The sequence below is a fragment of the Cynocephalus volans genome, chromosome X, assembly GCF_027409185.1.
Source record: "Cynocephalus volans isolate mCynVol1 chromosome X, mCynVol1.pri, whole genome shotgun sequence".
NCBI classification, from domain to species: Eukaryota; Metazoa; Chordata; class Mammalia; order Dermoptera; family Cynocephalidae; genus Cynocephalus; species Cynocephalus volans.
Genome location: NC_084478.1, coordinates 88381997 through 88406666, shown reverse-complemented (window position 1 = coordinate 88406666; position 24670 = coordinate 88381997). Strand labels below are relative to the sequence as shown.

The 24670-nt window shown below is 37.9% G+C and overlaps 1 protein-coding gene across 1 annotated transcript in view; it reads right to left on the bottom strand.

The window, feature by feature from the left end:
- Window positions 1–24670, bottom strand: part of LOC134368121 (sodium/hydrogen exchanger 2-like) — a 62179-nt gene that overhangs the window by 5467 nt on the left and 32042 nt on the right. Inside the window, exon 6 of the mRNA XM_063084690.1 lies at window positions 449–538. Coding sequence (XP_062940760.1) covers window positions 449–538 — 90 coding nt within the window. The remainder of the gene's footprint in view (window positions 1–448; window positions 539–24670) is intronic.

Below are 24670 nucleotides of genomic sequence, written 5' to 3'. Positions count from 1 at the left end.
GGAATAATTTAGCCTAGTATTAAGAAGTAGCACAATAAAGGAATTAAGAACACTCATAATAATAACTTGAAGTAAAATCACTTATAATTCATGATTATTCAACCTGGATAGGCCCACAGAGATCATGTAAACAACCATTTTAATGTACTACTGAGGAAACTAAATCCACAAAGAAGCTGAAAGACTATTTCAAGATAATGTGGGAAGCTGGGTAGCAACAGCACAAAGGCTAGAATCCAGATTCTTAGTATTCTCACTCCCTAATCAGAAGAAGTTTTTTTATTTTGTTTTATTTTATTTTTAAATTACAAATGAGTGCAAAATAACAAATACCTATTCAGAAGTCAGAAAATTATGTCTACTTTTATAAAGAGAAAATTCCAAGTATAAAAAGACCTAACATACATTCAACAAGATTACCTAGATGACATATAGACAACTTACTTACCCTAATGAGAATTTGTTCACTTACAGTTGGAGAGGTCTCTCTTCTTCTTGTCACATCTAGCAAGTCAACAAGAGGACGGATGGTCATCCCCTACAAAATGACAAAGCAAAAAGCCACAGTCCTTTCATATGAAATTAGTGTTTCAATATGTCCCTGGTGTGTTTGTGTGTGTGTGTGTGTGTGATTGGAATGGAATTTAAAACATTATCTTAAAGTTCAGAAGAATCATTAGGCATAAGCTAACACCAGAGAGAAGTGTTGTGATTTCTCTCACAGAGGTTAATGGGGAATTTATATTGTATACAAAAATCTGGATCACCTAATAAAATCTAAAAGAAAAAAAATAGTCTACCACTATGTTTCAAAAATAGAAGGAATGTACCAGCCAGCTGCCAAAAAAAAAAAAAGGAGGAAGTAGTCACATCACAAAGTCAAAGTGCTGCAAGAGATTTTCATTTTAATATCTGCCAATTACCTCAAGCTCATCATTTTGTCCTTATTGTTTATCATGCATCAAAAGCGGAATAATAGTCCTGTTGGCATGCTACTTTAAATTTTTCTTAAGGGGAATGATAAAAGAAGAAAACATTCTATATTAATGACCATTCATTAAATTCTGCTATAATATTCATTGAGCATTATTATGTGCCAGATTTTATATTAGGCACTGGGGTTACAATAGGGAACGAAAGTTGAATTGGTCCACAACTTTATGGAGCCTAAAATGTAGTGTAATTCCTTGGGGAGAGAGCCATTGTCAAATAATTGCACTAATGAACAAACAAGTATAAACTGAAATAAGTGTTCTGCAGGAAATGAAGCAATTTTTGTGACAAACTAATACATTTTAAGTTGATGGGTTAAAGAAAGTTTTCTCTAAGGAAGTGACACCTGAGCTAAGACGTGAAAGATGAGTGACATTAACTACATGAAGGGGAATGAAATATTCCAGGCTTAGGGAATAGCATTGGTAAGACCCTATGGTAGGAGAAGGCATGGCACATTAGAGAAACTGAAAACCCTATATGGCTGGGTTGTAGCATGCAGGGGGATCATATTATTAACAGGACTGGAAAGATAGGCTTCTTAGACCATGCAAAGCTTTATAGACCATGTTAATTTTTTTTTAACTAATACTAATGAGAAACCATTAAAATGGCTTTACCAGGCTTATGTTTCAAAAAGATCACTCTAGAGACTTCTGGTCAAGATGGTGGAATAGACAGTACACAGCATTACTCTCTCCCACAATCAACCAATTTACAACTATTTAAAAGTAACAACTGCCAAGCTGGGGCCTCTAGAGCCCAGTGGAAAAGGAGGAGAGACCTACGGAGTTCATGAAGGCAGGAGGAGATGCAATAAGAGAAAGAAAGGACTACTCTAACCACTTTGAGCCCCAGAAAATTCAAGGCTGACCCTGGTGAGCATACCAAGCAAGAGCTGGCAAAAGCTGCAGCTGTGCACTTCCTATGAAGTTGCTCAGAGGTTGCAGGGTAGAAGAGGGCCTTGATGCTCCCAGACCAGCTAGACCACTAACAGGGTTCCCATGGACCCACATAGGAGCAAGGGGCCACAGACAACTGAAAAAAAGAGCCATTCAGAGGCTTGTGGATCACTGCAAGAGACAAGCACATAGCCCATCCAATGGGAAGTTCTTAGAGTGTGGGCAGTGGGGGAGATGGGACCACCTGGGAAACACTGGGGCACAGCATAGACAGTTGATCTGCCCTCCAATCAGCAGAAGACCACTCAGTGGAGACTGGTCAGGAATATAGAACTGCAGGAGTGGCAGTTTGCAGAAAAGACTCAGGCCCAGAACAGAGTTTCCATACAACCTGGGTGTACCAGACCTCACAAGAGCTGGAAGTGCTTACAAGGTCAACAATTAAAACCTGAGCTGCACAAAAGCTTTCCCCAGAGAAACAGCAGCAAAGCAGCAATTAGGCTCAATCACAGAGCTCAAGTGCTGGTCCCCACAGGAAGTTCCGCCATGCTAGAAGTAAGCAAAGGACAACAAATTAGTTCTGGTGCAGAGTTTAAGTGGTGGGAGTAGCTAATAATCCAATAGAGAAGTGAAAGAAAATACAGAACACCCACAGATCAGAGACAAAGTTCTGATATTAACCAGTCAAGTTCTAACACTACCAAAACACACCTATAAAACCTAGAAGGACCAAGCCAGGGTGGAGGGGGTTGAAGGCCTCAACTTCGCCCTCTGACATCCACATCCAACCCAACAATGACCACCAGGCTGCTGCTGGAAGTGCCCCAGGCTCCCGAGCCAGGACAGTGGAAGGCCGAGGGCCTTAGCCATGCCCCATGATGTCTCCATGCAGCCCAACAATGGCCACCAGGCCACCACCAGAAGCACCCCACGCTCCCGAGCCAGGGTGAGGGGGCCAAAGGCATCAGCCATGCCTCTGATATCTGCATCCAACCCAGCAATGACCACCGAGCCACTGCTGGAAGCACCCTGGGCTCCTAAGCTGGGATGGAGGGGCCAAGGGCCTCAGCCTACCCCCAGACATCTGCATCCAGCCTATCAACAACCACCAGGCCACCACTGGATATGCCCCAGGCTCCTGAGCTGGGGTAGGGAGGGCCAAGGGCTTCAGCCACATCCCCCTGACATCTGCATCCAGCCGAGCCATGACAGAGCCACTGCCAGAAGCCCCCTGGGCTCCTCTGCCAGAATGAGCAGGATGGCACAGGCCTCAACCATGCTCCCCTCCCCCATTCCTTTTCCTCTCACCCTATCCTCCTTCCCTTTCCTCTCTCTGCTTCACCCCAACTGCTCCACAACAACATCTTAGAATGTAAAAAAATAATAGTAGTAAATAAATAAACTTTAAAAAAAGATCACTTTAGCTGCAGTGTGGGAAAAAAAGTGTTGAAAATGAGACATAACAGATATGAGGAGAATACCTAGGAGGCCATTTTAGTATCCCAGGTAAGACATGGTTTTAGCTTGGACTAAGGTGATGGCAGAGGAGATGGAGAAAAATGGATTTAGTGACCAAATTTATGTGGAGGAAGGCAATGTGATACAGATGGAGGCATAAAAGATGATGCTAAGATTTCATACTTGAGAAAAAGGGTAGAGGGTAGAAAAACTAACCTAGAGATTGCTGCTTTACTGCTGTTTCCCTAGGGAAGGCTTTTTGTGCATCTCAGGGTTTAACAGTTGATCTTTTAGGTACTTCCAGCTCTCCAGAGACCCGGTGGATCTGTGTTCTGTAGAACCCCTGATCTGGGGAGTAGCTGAGGTGGAAAAGGCGGCCACTGGGCCTTAGGCAGCCGGGAAACTTGTGGACCTTTCTCTTGCCGTCTCTTAAGGGAGGACCGCTGCTGGTGGCCGGTCGTGGGGGCTGAACACCACTTTGCCCTTGGCAGGAGAGGCTGCCTCGTTGATAGGCAACAGCTTTGAAGTGTGGAGCAGGAAAAGAACTGTTTCTTAGCTGCAGCGGCCAGCTGCCCTATTCAGGATTCGAGGTTTCAGGCCGGCATAAAAGAAGATTCCTGGGAGCGCCCGAGCCGCGCCACGGGACCAAGTGAGCAGCCCGAGGTGGCGGCGGCCGAGGATGGGGACAGCGACAACGTGGAGGCAGAGAGGGAGCTGCCCGGCCTGGCCCAGCCCCATGAGTGACCCCCGGCCCGGCCCTGCTCGGGAGGGCACACGCCGGCCTGGCTTCTACCTGCCCCACCAGGCCACTCACCGGCCCCGGGGCTGCCTCCATTTTCTCAGGTGGTGGCGGCTCTGGCCCGGCTTGGCCAGGCCTGTCCTCCTCGCTCAGCTCGGCTCCTCACTGAGCCTTCCCACTTGCTTGCCACAGCGCAGGGCTTCCCAGGGCATATGGGCTGGCCTCCCCTCCCACTCCCTCCAGGGTTCTCTGGCAGAGCTGGTGGCATGGGGTGTCCCCGGCCAGTGTCGGGAGGGCAAGGAAGTACGGGCGGGGCCAACTGTCACTCCACTGTACCCTGGGCTCTGGCCCCCAATAAACTTCCTGTTACCGGGAGGCAGATACCATCTCTGCGGCCACCAGTTCAGAAAAACACCTAACGGATGTCTGGTTAGGAATAGTGTGGTCGGAGCGTTCCCGAGTTCACTTGAACCTGCGGTAGAGCTGACTGCGGGCAGGCACCAGAGTCGGTCCACGCCGGGGGGATTCAAAGGTGAACCGTGTGCTGCAGGCTCCTTCCCCAAGGAGCTCACACTCTGGTGTGGGAGATAAGACAAGTACACAAATAACCGCAATACCAGGAGGAAGGTGATAAGTCCTGAGAAAGATCTACACAGTGCTGCAAAGGCACCCAGAGCGATCTGTCGTCTGTGCCTAGCAGAAACCTGGTAGACTTCCTGGGCGAGGCGGTGCCAAGCAGGGTCTTGAAGGCCCGGCCGGTAGACGAGGGTTGCAGAAGACACATCACAGCCCAGCCCACTGCGCACAGAGTGGGGAGACGTCTGGCTAGGGAGGCTGAGACTCAGCAGAAAAGACACACCCTGTGGGGCCACCACTAAATGATCCAACAGCCGGGGCCAGAGCGCACGGAACAGGGAGAAGTCCTACATGGGAAGTGGAAGCTCAGCAGAGACCACACACCCTGCGGTACCACCCCGTGATCCAGCAGCCCAGCAGAGTCCAAGCTGACCAGAGAGGTGTCTCCCCAGAGAGGCCCAAGAGCCGAGGCAACCACACACACAAGGCACTAGAGGCCAACTGAACAGTCATGGTGGTAGCCATACCAAATTGGCAACCACAGCAACATCTTACTTAGTCAATAGTCTCAAACTGGTAGACTGTGAAACCCCCTGCCACAATGAATAAACACCAAAAAAAAGATACCAGAAATACAAAAAATCAAGAAAGTACACCACCACAAGTTAATAAATCTCAAACTCTATATCCTATAGAACAAGAAGCCCTTGAAATGACTGACAAGGAATTTCGAGTGATAATTCTAAGGAAACTGAATGAGATACAAGAAAACTCAGCCAGACATCATGATGAAAAGAGGAAAAGTATACAGGATCTGAAAGAGGAAATGTACAAAGAAATCAATGTCCTGAAAAAAAATGTAGCAGAACTTGCTGAACTGAAGAAGTTATTCAACGAAATAAAAAACACAATGGAGAGTTTAACCAGCAGGCTTGTCGAGGTTGAAGAGAGAACCTCTGAACTTCAAGATGGGCTGTTCAAAATAACACAAGCAGACAAAAAAAAAAGAAAAAAAAATCAAAGACATTGAAGAAAATCTGAGAGAGATATCAGACAACCTTAAGTGCTCAAATATCTGAGTCATGGGTATTCCAGAAGGGGAGGAAAATGGAGATTGCATTGAAAACATATTTAACAAAATAGTGTCAGAAAACTTCCCAGGTATAGGTAAAATCACAGATCTTCAGATCCAGGAAGCTCAATGATCTCCAAACGTATTCAACCCAAAAAGGCTTTCTCCAAGACATGTTATAGTCAAATTGGCAAAACTCAGAGACAAAGAGAGAATCTTAAAAGCTGCAAGAGAGAAGCAAATCACCTACAAGGGAGCCCCAATCAGGCTAACATCAGACTTTTCATCTCAAACCCTAAAAGATAGAAAGGAATGGGATGATATATTCAAAATACTAAAAGACAAAGATTGCCAGCCAAGAATACTCTACCCTGCAAGGCTATCCTTCCGAAATGAAGGGCAAATAGTATATTTCTCAGACAAACAAAAACTGCGGGAGTTCACTACCACACGACCACCCTTACAAGGAATCCTCAAGGGAGTACTAGGTTTGGTTCCTGAAAAATAACTACCACTGCCATAAAAACCCAAGAAAAATCAAAACCCACTAGTATAATAAAAATGGCATTCATGAAGAGAAAACAAACAAACAAAAACGGTACCTACAACCTAAGGAACCAACAAACACAGAAACCAAACAGTAAAACAGAAAGCAAGGAACAAAAGACACCTAAGACAACCAAACAACCAATAAAATGCTAGGAATAAATCAACACCTTTCAATAACAACTCTTAATGTAAAAGGCTTAAATTCCCCAATCAAAAGACACAGACTGGCTGACTGGATCGAAAAGGAGGACCCAACTCTATGCTGCCTACAAGAGACCCACCTCACCCATAAAGATTCACACAGACTAAGAGTGAAAGGATGGAAAAAGATTTACCATGCAAACAGAAAAGAAAAACGAGCTGGAATAGCTATTCTTATATCTGACAAAATAGACTTTAAACTAAAAACCATAAAAAGAGACAATGAGGGACACTACTTAATGATAAAAGGACTGATCCATCAAGAAGACATAACAATCATAAATATGTACGCACCCAATGTTGGAGCAGCCAGATTTATAAAACAAACTCTATTAGACCTAAAGAAGGAAATAGACACTAATACCATAATAGCAGGGGACCTGAACACCCCACTGTCAATATTAGACAGATCATCTAGGCAAAGAATCAGTAGAGAAACACAAGATCTAAACAAGACTCTAGACCAATTGGAATTGGCAGATATCTACAGAACATTCCACCCAACAACCTCAGAATATTCATTCTTCTCATCAGCACACGGATCATTCTCCAGGATAGATCATATGTTAGGTCACAAATCAAGTCTCAACAAATTCAAAAAAATTGGAATTATCCCATGTATCTTCTCAGACCACAATGGATTAAAACTAGAAATTAATAACAAACAAAACTCTGGAAACTATACAAACACATGGAAATTAAACAGCATTCTACTTAATGACATATGGGTCCAAGAAGAAATCAAGCAGGAAATCAAAAAATTTATTGAAACTAATGAAAACAATGATACATCATACCAAAACCTGTGGGATACTGCAAAAGCAGTATTAAGGGGGAAATTTAATTGCATTAAATGCTCACCTCAGAAGAATGGAAAGATGGCAAGTGAACAACCTAACACTTCACCTTAAAGAACTAAAAAAATGAGAACAATCCAAACCTAAAGTTAGCAGACGGAAAGAAATCATTAAGATCAGAGCAGAACTCAATGAAATTGAAACCCGAAAAACAATACAAAAGATCAATGAATCAAAAAGTTGGTTTTTTGAAAAGATAAGTTAAATTGACAAACCATTAGCATGGCTAACAAAAAAAAGAACAGAGAAGATTCAAATAACAAAAATTAGAAATGAAAAAGGCGATATTACAACTGATTCATCTGAAATACAAGGAATCATTCGAGACTACTATAAACAAGTATATGCCAACAAATTTGAAAATCTGGAGGAAATGGATAAATTTCTGGACACACACAACCTCCCAAAACTGAACCATGAAGACGTAGAAAATTTGAACAGACCAATAACAATAAAGGAGATTGAAGCTGTTATCAGAAGGCTCCCAACAAAGAAAAGCCCAGGACCAGATGGATTCACAGCAGAATTTTACCAAACATTCAAAGAGGAACTGACACCGATTCTTTACAAACTATTCCAAAAGATTGAAATGGACGCAAATCTCCCAAACTCATTCTATGAAGCAAACATCATCCTGATAACCAAACCAGGTAAAGATATAACCAAAAAACAAAAAACTACAGGCCGATATCCTTGATGAATATAGATTCAAAAATCCTCACTAAAATACTAGCAAACAGAATACAGCAACACATACGTAAAATTATTGACCACTATCAAGTCGGATTCATCCCAGGGACGCAAGGTTGGTTCAACATATGCAAATCAATAAATGTGATACACCATATTAATAAAGTCAAACACAAGGACCATACGATCATCTCTATAGATACTGAAAAAGCATTTGATAAAATTCAGCACTCATTCATGACAAAGACCCTCTATAAGTTAGGTATCGAGGGAAAGTATCTCAACATAATAAAGGCCATATATGACAAACCCACTGCCAATATCATCCTGTATGGGGAAAAGCTGAAAGCTTTTCCTTTAAGAACAGGAACTAGACAAGGATGCCCACTCTCACCACTCCTATTCAACAGAGTGTTGGAAGTACTAGCCAGAGCAATCAGAGAAGAGAAGGAAATAAAGGGCATCTAGATTGGAAAAGATGAAGTCAAACTGTCCCTGTTTGCAGATGACATGATCCTATATATCAAACAGCCTAAAACCTCTACAAAAAAACTCTTGGAATTGATAAATGATTTCAACACAGTAGCAAGATAAAAAATCAACACACAAAAATCAGTAGCATTTCTTTTCTTCAATAGTGAACATGCAGAATGAGAAATCAAGAAAGCCTGCCCATTTACAATAGCCACCAAAAAAATAAAATACTTAGGAATTGAGTTAACCAAGGAGGTGAAAAATCTGTATAATGAGAACTACAAACCACTGCTGAGAGAAATTAGAGAGGATACAAGAAGATGGAAAGATATCCCATGCTCTTGGATTGGAAGAATCAACATAGTGAAAATGTCCATACTACCCAAAGTGATATACAAATTCAATGCAATCCCCATCAAAATTCCAAAGACATTTTTCCCAGAAATGGAAAGAACTATCCAGACATTTATATGGAATAATAAAAGACCACGCATAGCCAAAGCAACGCTGAGCAAAAAAATAAAGCTGGAGGCATAACACTACCTGACTTTGAGCTATACTACAAAGCTATAATAACCAAAACAGTATGGTACTGGCATAAAAACAGACACACTGATCAATGGAATAGAATAGAGAATCCAGAAATCAACCCACACACTTACTGCGATCTGATCTTTGACAAAGGCACCAAGCCTATTCACTGGGGAAGGGACTGCCTCTTCAGCAAATGATGCTGGGATAACTGGATATCCATATGCAACAGAATGAAACTAGACCCATAACTCTCACCATATTCTAAAATCAACTCAAAATGGATTAAGGATTTAAATATACACCCTGAAACAATAAAACTTCTTAAAGAAAACATAGGAGAAACACTTCAGGAAATAGGACTGGACACAGACTTCATGAATACGACCCCAAAAGCATGGGCAACCAAAGGAAAAATAAACAAATGGGATTATATCAAACTAAAAAGCTTCTGCACAGCAAAAGAAACAATGAACAGAGTTAAAAGACAACCAACAGAGTGGGAGAAAATATTTGCAAAATATACATCTGACAAAGGATTAATATCCAGAATATATAAGGAACTCAAACAACTTTACAAGAAAAAAACAAGCAACCCAATTAAAAAATGGGCAAAAGAGCTAAGTAGGCATTTCTCTAAGGAAGATATACAAATGGCCAACAGACATATGAAAAAATGCTCAACATCACTCAGCATCTGGGAAATGCAAATCAAAACCACACTGAGATACCATCTAATCCCAGTTAGGATGGCTAAAATCCAAAAGACTCTGAATGATAAATGCTGACGAGGTTGCGGAGAAAAAGGAACTCTCATACATTGTTGGTGGGACTGCAAAATGGTGCAGCCTCTATGGAAAATGGTATGGAGATTCCTCAAACAATTGCAGATAGATCTACCATATGACCCAGCTATCCCACTGCTGGGAATATACCCAGAGGAATGGAAATCATCAAGTTGAATGTATACCTGTTCCCCAATGTTCATTGCAGCACTTTTTACAATAGCCAAGATTTGGAACCAGCTCAAATGTCCATCATTGGATGAGTGGATACGGAAAATGTGGTACATCTACACAATGGAATACTACTCAGCTATAAAAACGAGTGAAATACTGCCATTTGCAACAACATGGATGGACCTTGAGAGAATTATATTAAGTGAAACGAGTCAGGCACAGAAAGAGAAATTCCACATGTTCTCACTTATTGGTGGGAGCTAAAAATTAATATATAAATTCACACACACACACACACACAAAGAAAACCGGGGGGGGGGAAGGAGATATAACAACCACTATTACTTGAAGTTGATACAACATGCAAACAGAAAGGACATTGTTGGGGGGGAGGGAGGAGATGGATGAGGGACGGAACTTTCGGTAATGTGCAACAATAATCAACCACAATGTATATCGACAAAATAAAATTTAAAAAAAAAAAAACTAACCTAGATGAGAAAGACTAAGGGTAAGAACCAAGTTGAGAGGGAAAACCAGAAGTTCAATTTTAGACATGAAAGTCTTAAAATGCCTTTGGGGTATACAAGCGAGAATGTCAAAGAAATAGTTAGCTATATGAGCTAAAACTTAGAGGAGATATTTGGGCTAGAGGTACACATTTGTAAGTCATACGTATATAGTCAGTAAATGAAGCTGTGTGTGGGTATAGATGAGATCATCAGGGAAAGAGAAAAGAGTGAGAAGAGGAAAGGGTCCAGAGTCATTCCTTGAGAACCTCCAACATTTACTGATGTAAAAATGGGAATAAGCCTGCAGAAGAGATGGCAAGAGGCACCAGAGAGGTAAGAGGAAAATAAGAAAGTGGGTTGTCACAGAACATAAAAAAAGAGAATATTTCAAGAAGGGAGGAGATTGGCCCATGTGGAATGCTACTGAGAACTCAAGTCAAATGAGGATGGAAGATGCCCATCAGTAACCTTAATAAAAGAGGTGGCAACAACAAAGATCAATAGAGAATGTATTTTAGTTTAGTTTAGTTGTGTTATGGTGTGTTTTAAACAGGAGTGATTTGAGTCTGTTTAAAGCTGATGGAAAGGATTGAGTTAAGAATAATGTATATATTCAGTGGAGAAAAGAAATGATCGATAATGCAAAATGAGAAAGAAATAGGTTACAGAGCACAGCTTGAGACAGAAGATTCCATCCCCTTTGGGAAATGGTAAGAGAGAAAAAAAGGATGGAAGCAGATGCAGATAGATTGGGAAGTTAAAAGAACTTCCATGCTTGGCTACTCTAAGCAAGTTGTTCTTTGGAGACTTCCAAAGATTTATAAGGATTTTAGGGCTGAATGGAATACAAGATGGCCAGGTGGTTCTCAACTGTTCTGAACCACTCCCAAAAGACGTTTGAAAATATTGGAGGGAATGCATTTTTGAGTTGTCACAATGGCGCTTACTACTGATGTTTAGAGGGTAGGGGTCAGGGATGCTAAATAATAAAGAACTGTCCTACCCAAAAAGCCAATAGCGACCCCGTTAAAAAACCCATTGCTATGGTTTGAATGTCCCTTCAAAAACTCAAGTTGAAATTTAATTGCCATTGTGACAAATCCAAGAGGTGGGACCATAAAGAGATGACTAGATTGTAAGGGCTCTACCCTCAATAATGGATTAATATTATCATCATGAGAGTGTATTCATTATTGTGAGATTGGGTTGTTATAAAAGCAAGTATGGCCCTCTCTGTCTCTTTCTTTCACCCTCCCATGCTCTTCACCCTTCTGCCTTCTGCCATGAGATGACGCAGCACAAAGACCTTCACCAGATGCTGGCACCAGTCTATTGGACTTCCTGGTCTCCAGAACCATGAGCCAAATAAACTTCTATTGTTTACAAATTATCCAGTATCAGGTATTCTGCTATAGCAACACAAAACAGACAAAAACACCCCTTATTTTGCAGATAAGAAAGCCAAAAACAAGTTAGGAGATTTCCTAATGTCAATACAATAAGTTTTACAGAGATATGACTCAAGTTCAGATTACCTAATTCTAAATCCATGATCTTTTACTATATCATGACATCAATTTAAGAATAAGAGATGATATTTGAAGTTCAAAAAAAGTTCCTAAAGTAGTCAGAGGTCAAAATGATTAAAACATCTTAACACACGCAGAACTCTTAAGTTTTTTAGTGCTCTCTGAGGATGGGAGAGGATAGCACTTTAAGTTTTCTTATATGTTTGTGCTAAAAGGCACCTCTACTGTGTTTTTAAATGTAATTATCCCATTGCCTGATGATCTATAAAATAAACATATTGCCAGTTCTGCTACTAATAATGACAGGAGGTAAAGGCAGAAGTGTCAGAAGTCTTATTAAACATTTAAAAACAATTATACTAATTAGGTCATAAGCTTAGAGAAGCCAAAATCAGTGTTTATTTTGTTTTCGCTATATTGCAAACAACCTAATAAATAGTAGTTGCTCAACAAATATTTGTTGACTACATCAACCACATTAAGTAACATGAATGATAAAGTAAAATCATAGATGCGAAAGCACTTTGCACAGTGTCACACAATTGTGTGGTCTAGCTAAAAATAAAAATTATATTATGGAGAGCACTGATTAGCCACTACTTCTAGTAAAGATTTATTGATTATTAATCTTCTAATCTGGCTTTTACATCAGAGTGGCAAAGGCTCATTTGAATTAAACTTATCCTTAAAAGAGCACAGGAAAGAAAAATAAAGTTGCACAAACAAAATAAAAGTTGCACATTTGGTAGCTCCTACCTACCAAATGCCTGTTTTTTCTACCAGATCTGATCTACAGGCTCTGACTCTTCCCTTGGGCAAAGACTCTCAATTAAGAGCAAGGGGAAGGATACAGGGTTGATGAATTCTACATATCATATAATCTGCTATTAAAGAAATTTGACTGCCCTTGTATGTCATGTCATTTTGAGAGTCCCAATGTAAATAATGCATATTGATTCTTAAATCCTTAATCAAACAGATTAACTGACTACATAGTCTAAACTGACTTAATACTTAATTTCAGGAACAAATCAGTGCCTTAAGGTAGAAAGATAGTAAGTGGAACACCAGTTTTGTAGACCTTAAATGCATACTTAACATCACCATCAAATGAACAGGAGAGTGAGTGGTGTTTGCCTTTTCACTTTCTATAGTCAGAGAGAAAGGATAGCAAGAATGAGATTAAGAGAAAAGAAAGGGAGAGAAAAAATGAAGAGTTATAAATTGCCCAAAATATTGTTTTGTTTTGTTTTGTTTTTATAAATCAAGGTATGGTTAAATTAAAAATAAGAGAAGGAGTTCAGATTTTCTTTAGAGTTTACATGTGAGAACAAGGGCTTTAAGGAAGACAACTATCAACCAAGGACAAAAACCTGATGTGAAACATGAGAAAAAAATGGCTACAAATAGACAACAAAACCTACTGCTTTCAAATGAGCATCCATACTACTTAGTGATTTTCAAAGCACTTTGAAAGTGTATCCCCATAAAGTTGCTATTTTCACTTTATTTCAGAAATGTGGAAAGAAGCATGCAATAATTTCCATTAATGTTAATGCTGAAATTTAAAAGAAACTAAGGGTGTCCTAGCCTTTTACCAGTTCTTCAGTCTTTTAAATTACAGAAGTGCCTTACTGTGCCTCTGGTTTCATTAACTCACTAAAAGAGCATGTCGCCCCAATAGCTTCCTTTCCATTTTGAAACTATGCAATTTTTTGTAAATGCATCTGAATTTCCCAAAGTCAAAGGATCATCCAATTCACATGGCTTCCACAAGTAATTTTGTGCAATTCTTGCTTTTTAGGTGACATTTGAGTTGTGAGATTACACTAAATTCATTCTGACATTTGAAAATTATCACACAATGCTTTCATGGGATAGAACCACATCCTTTTAACCATGCTTATCGCTGGCAAAAAGCTAGCAGATCTGCCTAATGACCCAGTCTTTTAAAAGGCTGACTCCATATTTGCATTTTTAAACCCATTCACATTACTCTCTGTCTTCACTTACTAAATGCATTCCACTCAATGTGGATAGATCAAAATTACTGCTTTTAAACATAAAAATGTCAAACCAACAAGACTCAGTGACATCTCCTCATACAATCTATTTTATGTATTTGGTACTATTATAGTCTGCCCATTTGATGATGTAAAATGCACTCGAGAGAAAAAATTTCATACTATATGGTTGAATCTCTGTAGTAACTAGCATATCTGATTAAATAGAGTATTTTTGAAATCAAGGCCATGGTATAAAATATAAATATGTACATGTATATAAATATATATATGTGTATATATACATGCACACATATACATATATACACACACACATATATTTCACAGTTCTACTATAATATATGTTCATTATTTATATCTCAACTCCATATCAACCATATTAACTATTTAATAATTTCTTTATTTATTTCATAGATGTTCATTGCACATTTCACTGGAGCCAGGCACCATATCAGACACTGAGTATATAGTAGGAATCCACTTACATAGACTGGTCTGAGAAGGCTTCTCTGAGGAACTTATATATTATATGAGAATAAAAGGATGAGAAAAAGTCACACATGTGAGGAACTAGGAGAAGGTATTCTAGGTGGAGGAATAACATGTTTGAAAGCTCAAGATAAAATAAAGTTTCTCATGTCTGAGGAAGTAAAAGAAGGCTGTAAAACACAGTGGACAAGAGGGATAGTGGTCCAAATACATGAAGTTTAAAGTAGAAAAGGAAATCAAGAAAGCAATCCCATTTATAATAGTCACCAAAAAAAAAAAAAAAATACCTAGGAATCAATTTAACCAAGGAGGTGAAAGATCTGTACAAAGATAACTACAAATCGCTACTGAAAGAAATTCCAGAGGACACAAAAAGATTGGAAGACATTCCATGCTCTTGGAATGGAAGAATCAACGTTGTGAATATGTCCATACTAACCAAAGTGATCTACAGCATCAATACAATATCCATCAAAATACCAATGACATTCTTCACAGAAATGGAAAAAACAATAGTAACATTTATATGGAACAAAAAAAGACCCCAAACGGCCAAAGCAATCCTGAACAAAAAAATAAAGCCAGAGGCATTACACTACCTGGCCTTAAATTATACTACAGAGCTATAGTAACCAAAACAGCATGGTTCTGGCATAAAAATAGACACTCGGTTTAATAGAACAGAATAGAGAACTAAGAAATCAACCCACATACTTATAGCCAACAGATCTTTGACAAAGGCAGTGAGAACATACATTGGGGAAAAGACTGCCTCTTCAATAAATGGTGCTTGGAAAATTTGACATCCATATGCAGAAGAATGAAACTAGACCTGCACCTCTCACCATATACCCAAGTCAACTCAAAATGGATTAAAGACTTAAGGATAAGACCTGAAACTGTAAAACTACTAAAGGAAAACATAGAGGAAACACTTCAGGAAGTAGGATTGGGCAAAGACTTTATGAATCAGACCCCAAAAGTACATGGAACAAAAGAAAAATAAATGGGATTATATCAAACTAAAAAGCTTCTGCACAGCAAAGGAAACAATCAACAGAGTGAAAAGACAACCTACAGAATGGAAGAAAATATTTGCAAACTATATATCCAACAAGGGATTAATATCTAGAATATACAAGGAATTCAAAAAACTACACAGAAAAAAATCAAACAACCCTATTAAAAATGGGTAAAGGAGCTGAATAGACATTTTTTGAAGGAAGACATACAAATCGCCAATAAATACTTTAAAAAAATGCTGTACAAAACTAATCATCAGGAAAATGCAAATTAAAACCACACTGAGATATCATTGCATCCCACTTAGACTGGATATAATCAAAAAGACTGAGAATAGCAAATGCTGGCAAGGATGCGGAGAAAGGGGAACTCTTCTACACTGTTGGTGGGACTGTAAATTAGTATAGCCACTATGGAAAACAATATGAAGTTTTCTCAAACAACTACAGATAGATGTACCATATGATCCACCAATCCCACTTCTGGGTATATCCCCAAAGGAATGCAAATCATCATGTCAGAGGGATACATGCACTCTCATGTTCACTGAAACTGTATTTATAATAGCCAAGATATGGAACCAACCTAAATGTCCATCAACAGATGACTGCATAAGGAAAATGTGGTATATATACACAATGGAATGCTACTCTGCCATAAAAAAAGAATGAAACTCTGCCATTCACAGCAACATGGATAAGCTTAGAGAAAATTATGTTAAGTGAAATAAGCCAGGCATAGAGGGAAAAATACCACATGTTGTCACTCATAAGTGGGATCTAAGAAAGAAAGACCAAAGGAAAGAAAAATCACAGTGGTTTGCTGGACTTGCAAAAGGAGAGAACACACCTCGGGTTGCAACGTAGGGGGTGGGACGAGGGAGGGGTGTTGGAAAGAGGCTGGGTGGGGAACACAGGGAATAATAGTGATTTGGGATGGTGGGTATGCTGACAGTATTGATCTGTTCATCACATCTTGGGTGCGGATGCTAACGGTCAATTCCGTGACCCATGAATATGTAAAATAAATAAAATATATACCTTTATATATAAATATAAAAACAAAGGTAGACTTGAGCCATATTGGTCCCAGCTCATAGCCATACTAGTTTTTGTTTGTTTGTTTGTTTGTTTATTATTAAAAATTCCTAAATGAAGCAGTATTTTTAAAGGTAAGTAGTAAAATTTGTGTTTTGAAAAAATTGCTTTCGTTCCTGTGGGGATTGAAGCAGGAAAAGAAACAGTGAAAATTTTAAGGCAGTTCAGGAAAGTGATGACAGTAGCTTAGGCTGGGATGATTGGGGTGGAAATGGAAGATAGTATATGAATTCAACAAGGAGACACATACAAGAATGTTCATGGCAGCACTATTTGCAAAAAAACAAAAAAAAAAAAATAGGAAAAATGAAAGAAAAAAACCCCACATAGCAATTGGAAGGGGAATGGATGGATAAGCTGATGTATAATCATAAAGTGCAAAATTATAAAATGGTGAAAATGAGTGAACTACAACTACTCAAAACAATAGGAATAAATACCAGTAATATACCATCAAACTAAAAATTCGAGAAGGCTACATAAAACACACATAGTTTTATAAAGTTAAAAATTAAACTAATCAATACATTAATTATGCATATGTTTCTATGATTTTAATATGTGATTTCAATAACAATTTTTCAAAAGGCAAGAGAACGGTAAATGGTACATTCAGGATATAAGCTAAGTGTGAGAGGGAGAGGCAAAGGAATAGGAAAGGGGAGCATTACATAGGTTATTAATAATTTTTGATTTCAAAGGTTGAGTGGTGGGTTCACAGTTGTTAAAAGTATAATAAGACTAATGTCACCAAGATGGTGGAATAGGAAAGTCAAGCCCTCATTCCCCCACAAAAACACCAATTTAACAAAGGACCAATGAACCTTTATGAGATCCAGAATCCAGTTATAAATTTACAGTACTCTAGACAAGTACAAAACCAAGAATAGCCACATTGAAATGGGTAAAAAGAACAATTTCACTTAACCTGCATCAGCCCTCCCTGAAACTGGCACAGCTCAGCACTGAGAGAGATCACATTGGCCTGCAACTTCTCCCTTTTAGGAAAAGAGAGAGTTGATTGTGTTTTCAATGGCTACAGCCTTTCAATGTACTGCCTTTCAGTTTCTGTCTCACTTCACCCAGATTCCAGCAGAGCTTGAACATCTGGGGGCAGCTAAGAAGAAAGAAAAGGGGGTAGGTAACTTGCTTTGGCCAGCATGGCTCTGTGAAATTGAGAGAAGGACAGTCTGCGGTTTCTCCCCAAGGAGGGAGGGAGAGGATTGGAGTGTGCCAAAATGTCCCTAAGCTTTCAGTGCACTGCGCAAGGGGCCAGTTTCTGTGGCACCTCATCCAGAGTGCTGACAGAACCCTCATAGTTTGGTGGGAGCAGCTAAGAACTAAAGAAAAGTGGCAGGTGACCCACTTCACCTAGCACAACTCAGCAAAATTGTGAGAAGGTTCAGAACTCAGATCTTCTCCACAGGGAATGAGGCAGAGGAATGGAGTATGTTTCCCATATCTTGGCCTATGTTACAGAAGTCAGACCCCAAAGGGAGCAAATGATTATGAGCTTCTGAAAAAAAAAGAAAGAGAGAGAGAAAAGAAAGAAAACAGTAACTCCGATTTAATCAGGAATTTACACACATAGGTCCAAAGAAGACACATCCATAGAAAAGATTTGACAGGCTCCTACAAACTCTAGCCAGGCAGATTGGTAAAAGTCTTTCCTTCTTGAAACCAATTCATTAAGACTAGGAGAGGTTGCTGTTTCTTCAAATGTACACACATTGACAAAAAGCTCCAAGGAACATGAAGAATCAGAGAATCTCTAAAAGAAATGGAGATTTAAGAATTGCATGATAAAAAATTCAAAATAATCATCATAAAGAAGTTCAGTGAATTACAAGAAAACACCTATGGACAACTAAGTAAAATCAGGAAAATAATACATGAATAAAATGAGAGTATCATCAACAACATAAAGAAAAGCCATAAAAAAGAACTAAACAGAAATTCTTGACCTGAAGAATATGATAACTAAACTGAAAAATTCACTAAAACAAAAGACTAGGTCTTCAACAGCAGACTTGATTAGGCAGGAAAAAAAATAAGCAAACTCAAAGACAGGTCATTTAAAATTATCCAGTCAGAGAAACAAGAAGAAAAAATAATGTAAAAGAGTAAAGAAAGCCTGAGGTACTTACAGGATACCATCAGTGATCATTATGGAAGTCCCAGAATGAGAAAAGAGAGAGAGAATGGGGAAGAAAGCTTATTTATAGAAATAATGGCTGAAAATTTCCCAAATACTGGGAGGGAAATGGACATCCAGATTCATAAAACTCAAATGATTATGATAGGATGAACTCAAAGAGGTCTATACTGAGATACATTACAATCAAATTGTTGAAGGTCAAAAAATGTTTGGAAAACAATAGAAAAGCTACTCATCACATATAAGGAAGCCCCCCTAAGACTACCAGTGGATTCCTCAGCAGAAACCTTACAGGCCAGAAGGGAGTAAATGAAATATTCAAAGTGCTGAAAGAAAAAAAAAATCTACCAACCCCAAGTATTTTACCTGGCAAAACTGTTCTTCAAAAATGAAGAAAAGGTAAAGTCTTTATCATGCAAACAAAAGCTGAGGGATTTTGTCACCACTAGACCTGCCTTACAAGAAATACTAAAAGGTGTTTATCAGGTTGAAACAAAAGGACCCTAACAACATGAAAGTATAAAACTCACTGGCAAAAGCAAATATACAGACAAGTATAGAATAATGTAATCCTGTAATGGTTTTGTTTAAATCACTGTTAATTCCAGTATAAAGTGTAAAACACAAAGAGTATTAAGAAAAAAAACTACAAAAATTTGTTAATAGGCATAAATATAAAAAGATGTAAATTGTAACATCAATAATATAAAGGGTTGGTGAAGAGGTAAAAGTAGAAATTTTATATGCAATTGAAGTTAAGTTGTCATCAGCTTAAAATAGACTACTATAACAAAAATATATTTTATGTAAGCCCGAGGGTGACAACAAAGAAAATACATATATCACTACAAGAAAAAAATCAACAAATAACTAAGGAAGACAGCAATAGAGGAAAGAGGGACAAAATTACTACAATACACATAGAAAACAATTAACAAAATGGCATTAGAAAGTCCTTACCTACCAATAATTAATTTAAACATAAATGGGTTAAACTCCCCAATCCAAAGATATAGAGTGTCTGAATAGATTAAAAAAGAAAATAAGATCTAACAATATTCTGCTTATATACATTCACATTAGAATTAATGACACACATAGACTGAAAGTGAAGGGATGAAAAAATGGTAACAAAGAGCAGGGGTGGCTATACCTATATCACACAAAACAGACTTTAAAACAAAAACTTTCACGAACTATAAAGAAGGTCAATTTATAAGGAAGATATAATAATTATAAATATATATGCAACCAATATCAATACACTTAAATAAACAAAGCAAGCACTGACAGATCTGAAGGGAGAAAAAGACAGAAATACAATAATAGTACAAGGCTTACATACCTCACTTTCAATAATGGATACAATATTCAGACAAAAAATCAATAAGAGAACAGCAGACTCAAATAATGTTATAAACAAATGAACCTAACACACATATATGGAACATGCCACCCAAAGCAACAGAAGTACGTTCTTCTCAAGTGCATAAGGAACATTCTCCAGGAGAGATCACATATTAGCTCACAAAGCAAGTTTCGACAAATTTAAGAAGATTTAGGTCATACCAAGTATCTTTTCAGAACACGATGAAATAAAATTACAAAACAATAACAGAAGAAAAATTGGAAAATTCACAAACGTGTACAAATTAACACACTCCTGAACATAAATGGGTCAAACAAGAATCAAAGGAAAATTAGAAAATATTTTAAGACATCAAAAACAAAACACAACACACCAAAACTTAGGGGATGCAGCAAACACAGTACTAAGAAGGAAGTTTATAGTGATAAATGCCTACATTACAAAAGGGATATCTCAAATAAAGAAATTAACATTATATTTTAAGAAAGGAAAAGAAGAAAAACAAACTAAGCTCAAAGCAGAAGGAAGAGAATTATAAAGATTAGAGCAGAAATAAACAAAATAAAGAATGGAAAAACAATAGAAAAAACAGATAGAAAAATATATTTAAAAAAATAGAAAAAAATAAACAAAACTATAAGTTGTTTTTTAAAACATCAAAAAATCCCCTTAGCTATATAAAGAAAAAAAGAAAGAAGACCCAAATATATAAAATCAGAAATGAAAGAGGAGACATTACAACCGATGCCACAAAATAAAAAGAATCATAAGAGACTACTATGAATAATTATATGCAACAAACTGTATAAACTAGAAGAAATATATGAATTCCTGGAAACATAACACCTACCGAGACTGGATCATGAAGAAATAGAAAATCGGAAAAGATCAGTAACAAATGAGACTGAATCAGTAATGAAACAATTCCAACCAAAACAAAGCCTAGGACTAGATGACTTCACTGGTGAATTCTATCAAACATACAAAGAATAATTAAGATCTATCCTTCTTACACTCTTCCAAAATACTGAATAAAAGGGAGCACTTCCAGGCTCATTGTATGAGGCCAGCATTACCTTGATACCAAAGCCAAACAAAGACAGCACATGAAAAGAAAACTACAGGCCAATATCCCAGATGAATATAGATGCAAAAATACTCAACAAAATACTAGCAAAACAAATTCATCACCACAGTAAAAGGATCACACACCATGATCAAGTGGGATTTACCCCCTAGAATGCAAAAACGATTCAACATATGCAATTCAATTAATGTGACATACCACAATAACAGAATAAATAATGAAAATAACATGATTATCTCAGTAGATACAAAAAGTAATCTGACAAAATCCAATATTCCTTCATGATAAAACCTCTCAAAATATCAGATTGTACCCCATAAATATATGCAAATGACAATGTAGCAATTAAAATAAATATTTTAAAATGTTTAAAAAGAACTAGCAAAAAAATTAATACAATAAAATAATTTTTAAAAGTTTTTCAATAAATTAGATATAAAAGGAATGTACCTCAATGAAATAATGGCCTTATATGACAAGCCCACAACAAATATCACACTCAGCAGTGAAAACCTGAAAACGTTTTCTCTAAGATCAGGAACAAAACAAGAATGCCCACTTTTGCCACTTCTATTTAATATAGTGCTCTATGTCTTAGAGCAACTAGGCAACAAAAAGAAGTAAAAGCACCCAAATCAGAAAGGAAGAAGTAAAATGATCTCTGTTCACGGATGGCATGATCTTATATACAGAATATACATAGAACTCAAACAATTATACAGTAAAAAAAAAAAAAAAACAAATAACCCAATTAAAAAATGGGCAAAGGAGCTGAATAGACATTTTTCAAAGGAAGACATACAAATGGCCAAGAGATACATGAAAAAATGTTTAACATCACTAGTCATCAGGGAAATGCAAATTAAAACTACATTGAGATACCACCTCGCCCCAGTCAGACTGGCTATAATCAAAAAGATGGTGAATAACAAATGCTGGCAAGGGTATGGAGAGAAGGGAACACTCCTACACTGTTGGTGGGACTGTAAATTAGTACAACCACTATGGAAAACAGTATGGAGTTTTCTCAAACAACTACAGGTAGATCTTCCATATGATCCAGCAAGCCCTCTTCTGGGTATATACCCAGAGGAATGGAAATCATCATGTTGAAGGTATACCTGCACTCCCATGTTCACTGCAGCTCTGTTTACAATAGCCAATACATGGAACCAACCTACATGTCTATCAGTGGATGACTGGATAAGGAAACTGTGGTATATATACACATGGAATACTACTCTGCCATAAAAAGAATGAAATACTCCCATTTGCAACAACATAGATGAACCTGGAGAAACTTATGTTGAGTGAAATAAGCAAAGCACAGAGGGATAATTACCTCATGTGCTCACTCATATGTGGGAGCTAAGAGAAAAAGAAGGAAGGAAAGAAAGCCACAGTAGTGCATTGGTCTTACAGAGGGAGGGAACATTCCTAGGGCTACAAAGTGGAGTAAGGGGCAAAGGGGGAGGGCAAAGAAGGTTGGAGGATAATTGGTTGGGGGACACAGGGTACAAAAGTAATATCTGGTAATGGGTATGCTACCAGTATGAATCTGTCCCTCACATCGTGGGCATGAGGAGTGACAAGGCAACAAGACAAGGATGCCCACTCCTATTTAACATTGTATTGGAAGCACTTGCCAGAGCAATTAGACAAGAGAAAGAAACAAAAGACAGCCAAATTAGAAAAGATGAAGTCAAATTGTCCCTGTTCACAGATGACATGATTCCTATATAGAAAACCCAAGAGACTCTACCAAAAACTCTTAGAGCTGATAAACAAATTCAGTAAGGTTGCAGGATACAAAATCAATATACAAAAATCACTAGTGATTTTATACTCTAACAACAAACTAATAGAAAAAAAGTCACCAAAAAAAAATAAGATACCTAGGAATAAATTTAACTAAGGAGGTGAAAGATCTCTGCAATGAGAACTACAAATCACTGCTGAAGGAAATTAAAAAGAACACAAAAAGATGGAAAGACATCCCATGCTCTTGGATTTGAAAAGTTAACATCATGAAAATATTCATACTACCCAAAGCAATCTACAGATTCAATGCAATCCCCTCTAAATACCAATGACATTCTTCACAGAGATAGAAAAAACAAACCTAACATTCATATGGAAAAACAAAAGACTCTGAATAGCCAAAGCAATCCTTACCAAATAAATAATAGTGCAGGCATTACACTTCCTGATGTCAAACTATATTACAAAGCTATAGTAACCAAAACATCATGGTACTGGCATAAAAACAGACATGTGGACAAAGGGAACCGAATAGAGAATCCATAAATCAACCCATGTGTATACAGCCAAATGATCTTCAACAAAGGCACCAAGAACATACAATGGGGAAAGGACAGCCTCTTCAATAAATGGTGCTGGGAAAACTGGATGTCTATATGTAGAAGAATAAAACTAGATCTGTACCTCTCACCACACACCAAAATCACTTCAAAATGGATTAAACACTAAAATGTAAGACCTGAAACTTTAAAACTCTCAGAAGAAAACACAGGGGAAATACTCCAGGGTGTTAGACTGGGCAAAGACTTCACAAATAAGACCTCAAATGCACAGACAACAAAAGAAAAAAATATACAAGTAGGATTACATCAAACTAAAAATATTCTGCACAGCAAAGGAAACAATGAAGAGAGTGAAAAGACAACCTACAGAATGGGAGAAAATATTTGCAAACTATGCATCTGACAAGGGATTAATATCCAGAATACACAGGGAACTCAAACAACTTTACAGTAAAAAAACAAATAATCCAATTAAAAAATGGGCTAGTGAGCTGAATATACATTTCTCAAAGGAGGACATACAAATGGCCAAAAGGTATATGAAAAAATTCTCAACATCACTAATCATCAGGTAAATGCAAAACAAAACCACTTTGAGATATCATCTCACCCCAGATAGACTGGCTATTATCAAAAAGAGAGAATAACAAATGCTGATGAGGATGTGGAGAAAGGGGAGCCCTCCTACACCATTGATGGGACTGTAAATTAGTGTAGCCATTATGGAAAACATTACAGAAATTCCTCAAACAGCTACAGGTAGAACTACCATATGATGCACCAATCCCATTGCTGTGTATATACCCAAAGGAATGGAAATCATCATGTTGAAGTGATACCTGCACTCCCATGTTTATTGCAGCTCTATTTATAGTAGCCAAGAGTTGGAATCAACCTAAATGTCCATTGACAGATGACTGGACAAGGAAAATGTGGTGTGTGTGTGTGTGTGTGTGTGTGTGTGTGTGTGTGTGTGTGTGTGTGTGTGTGTGTACATAAACACAATGGAATACTACTCTTCCATAAGAAAGAATGAAATTCTGCCATTTGCAAGAAC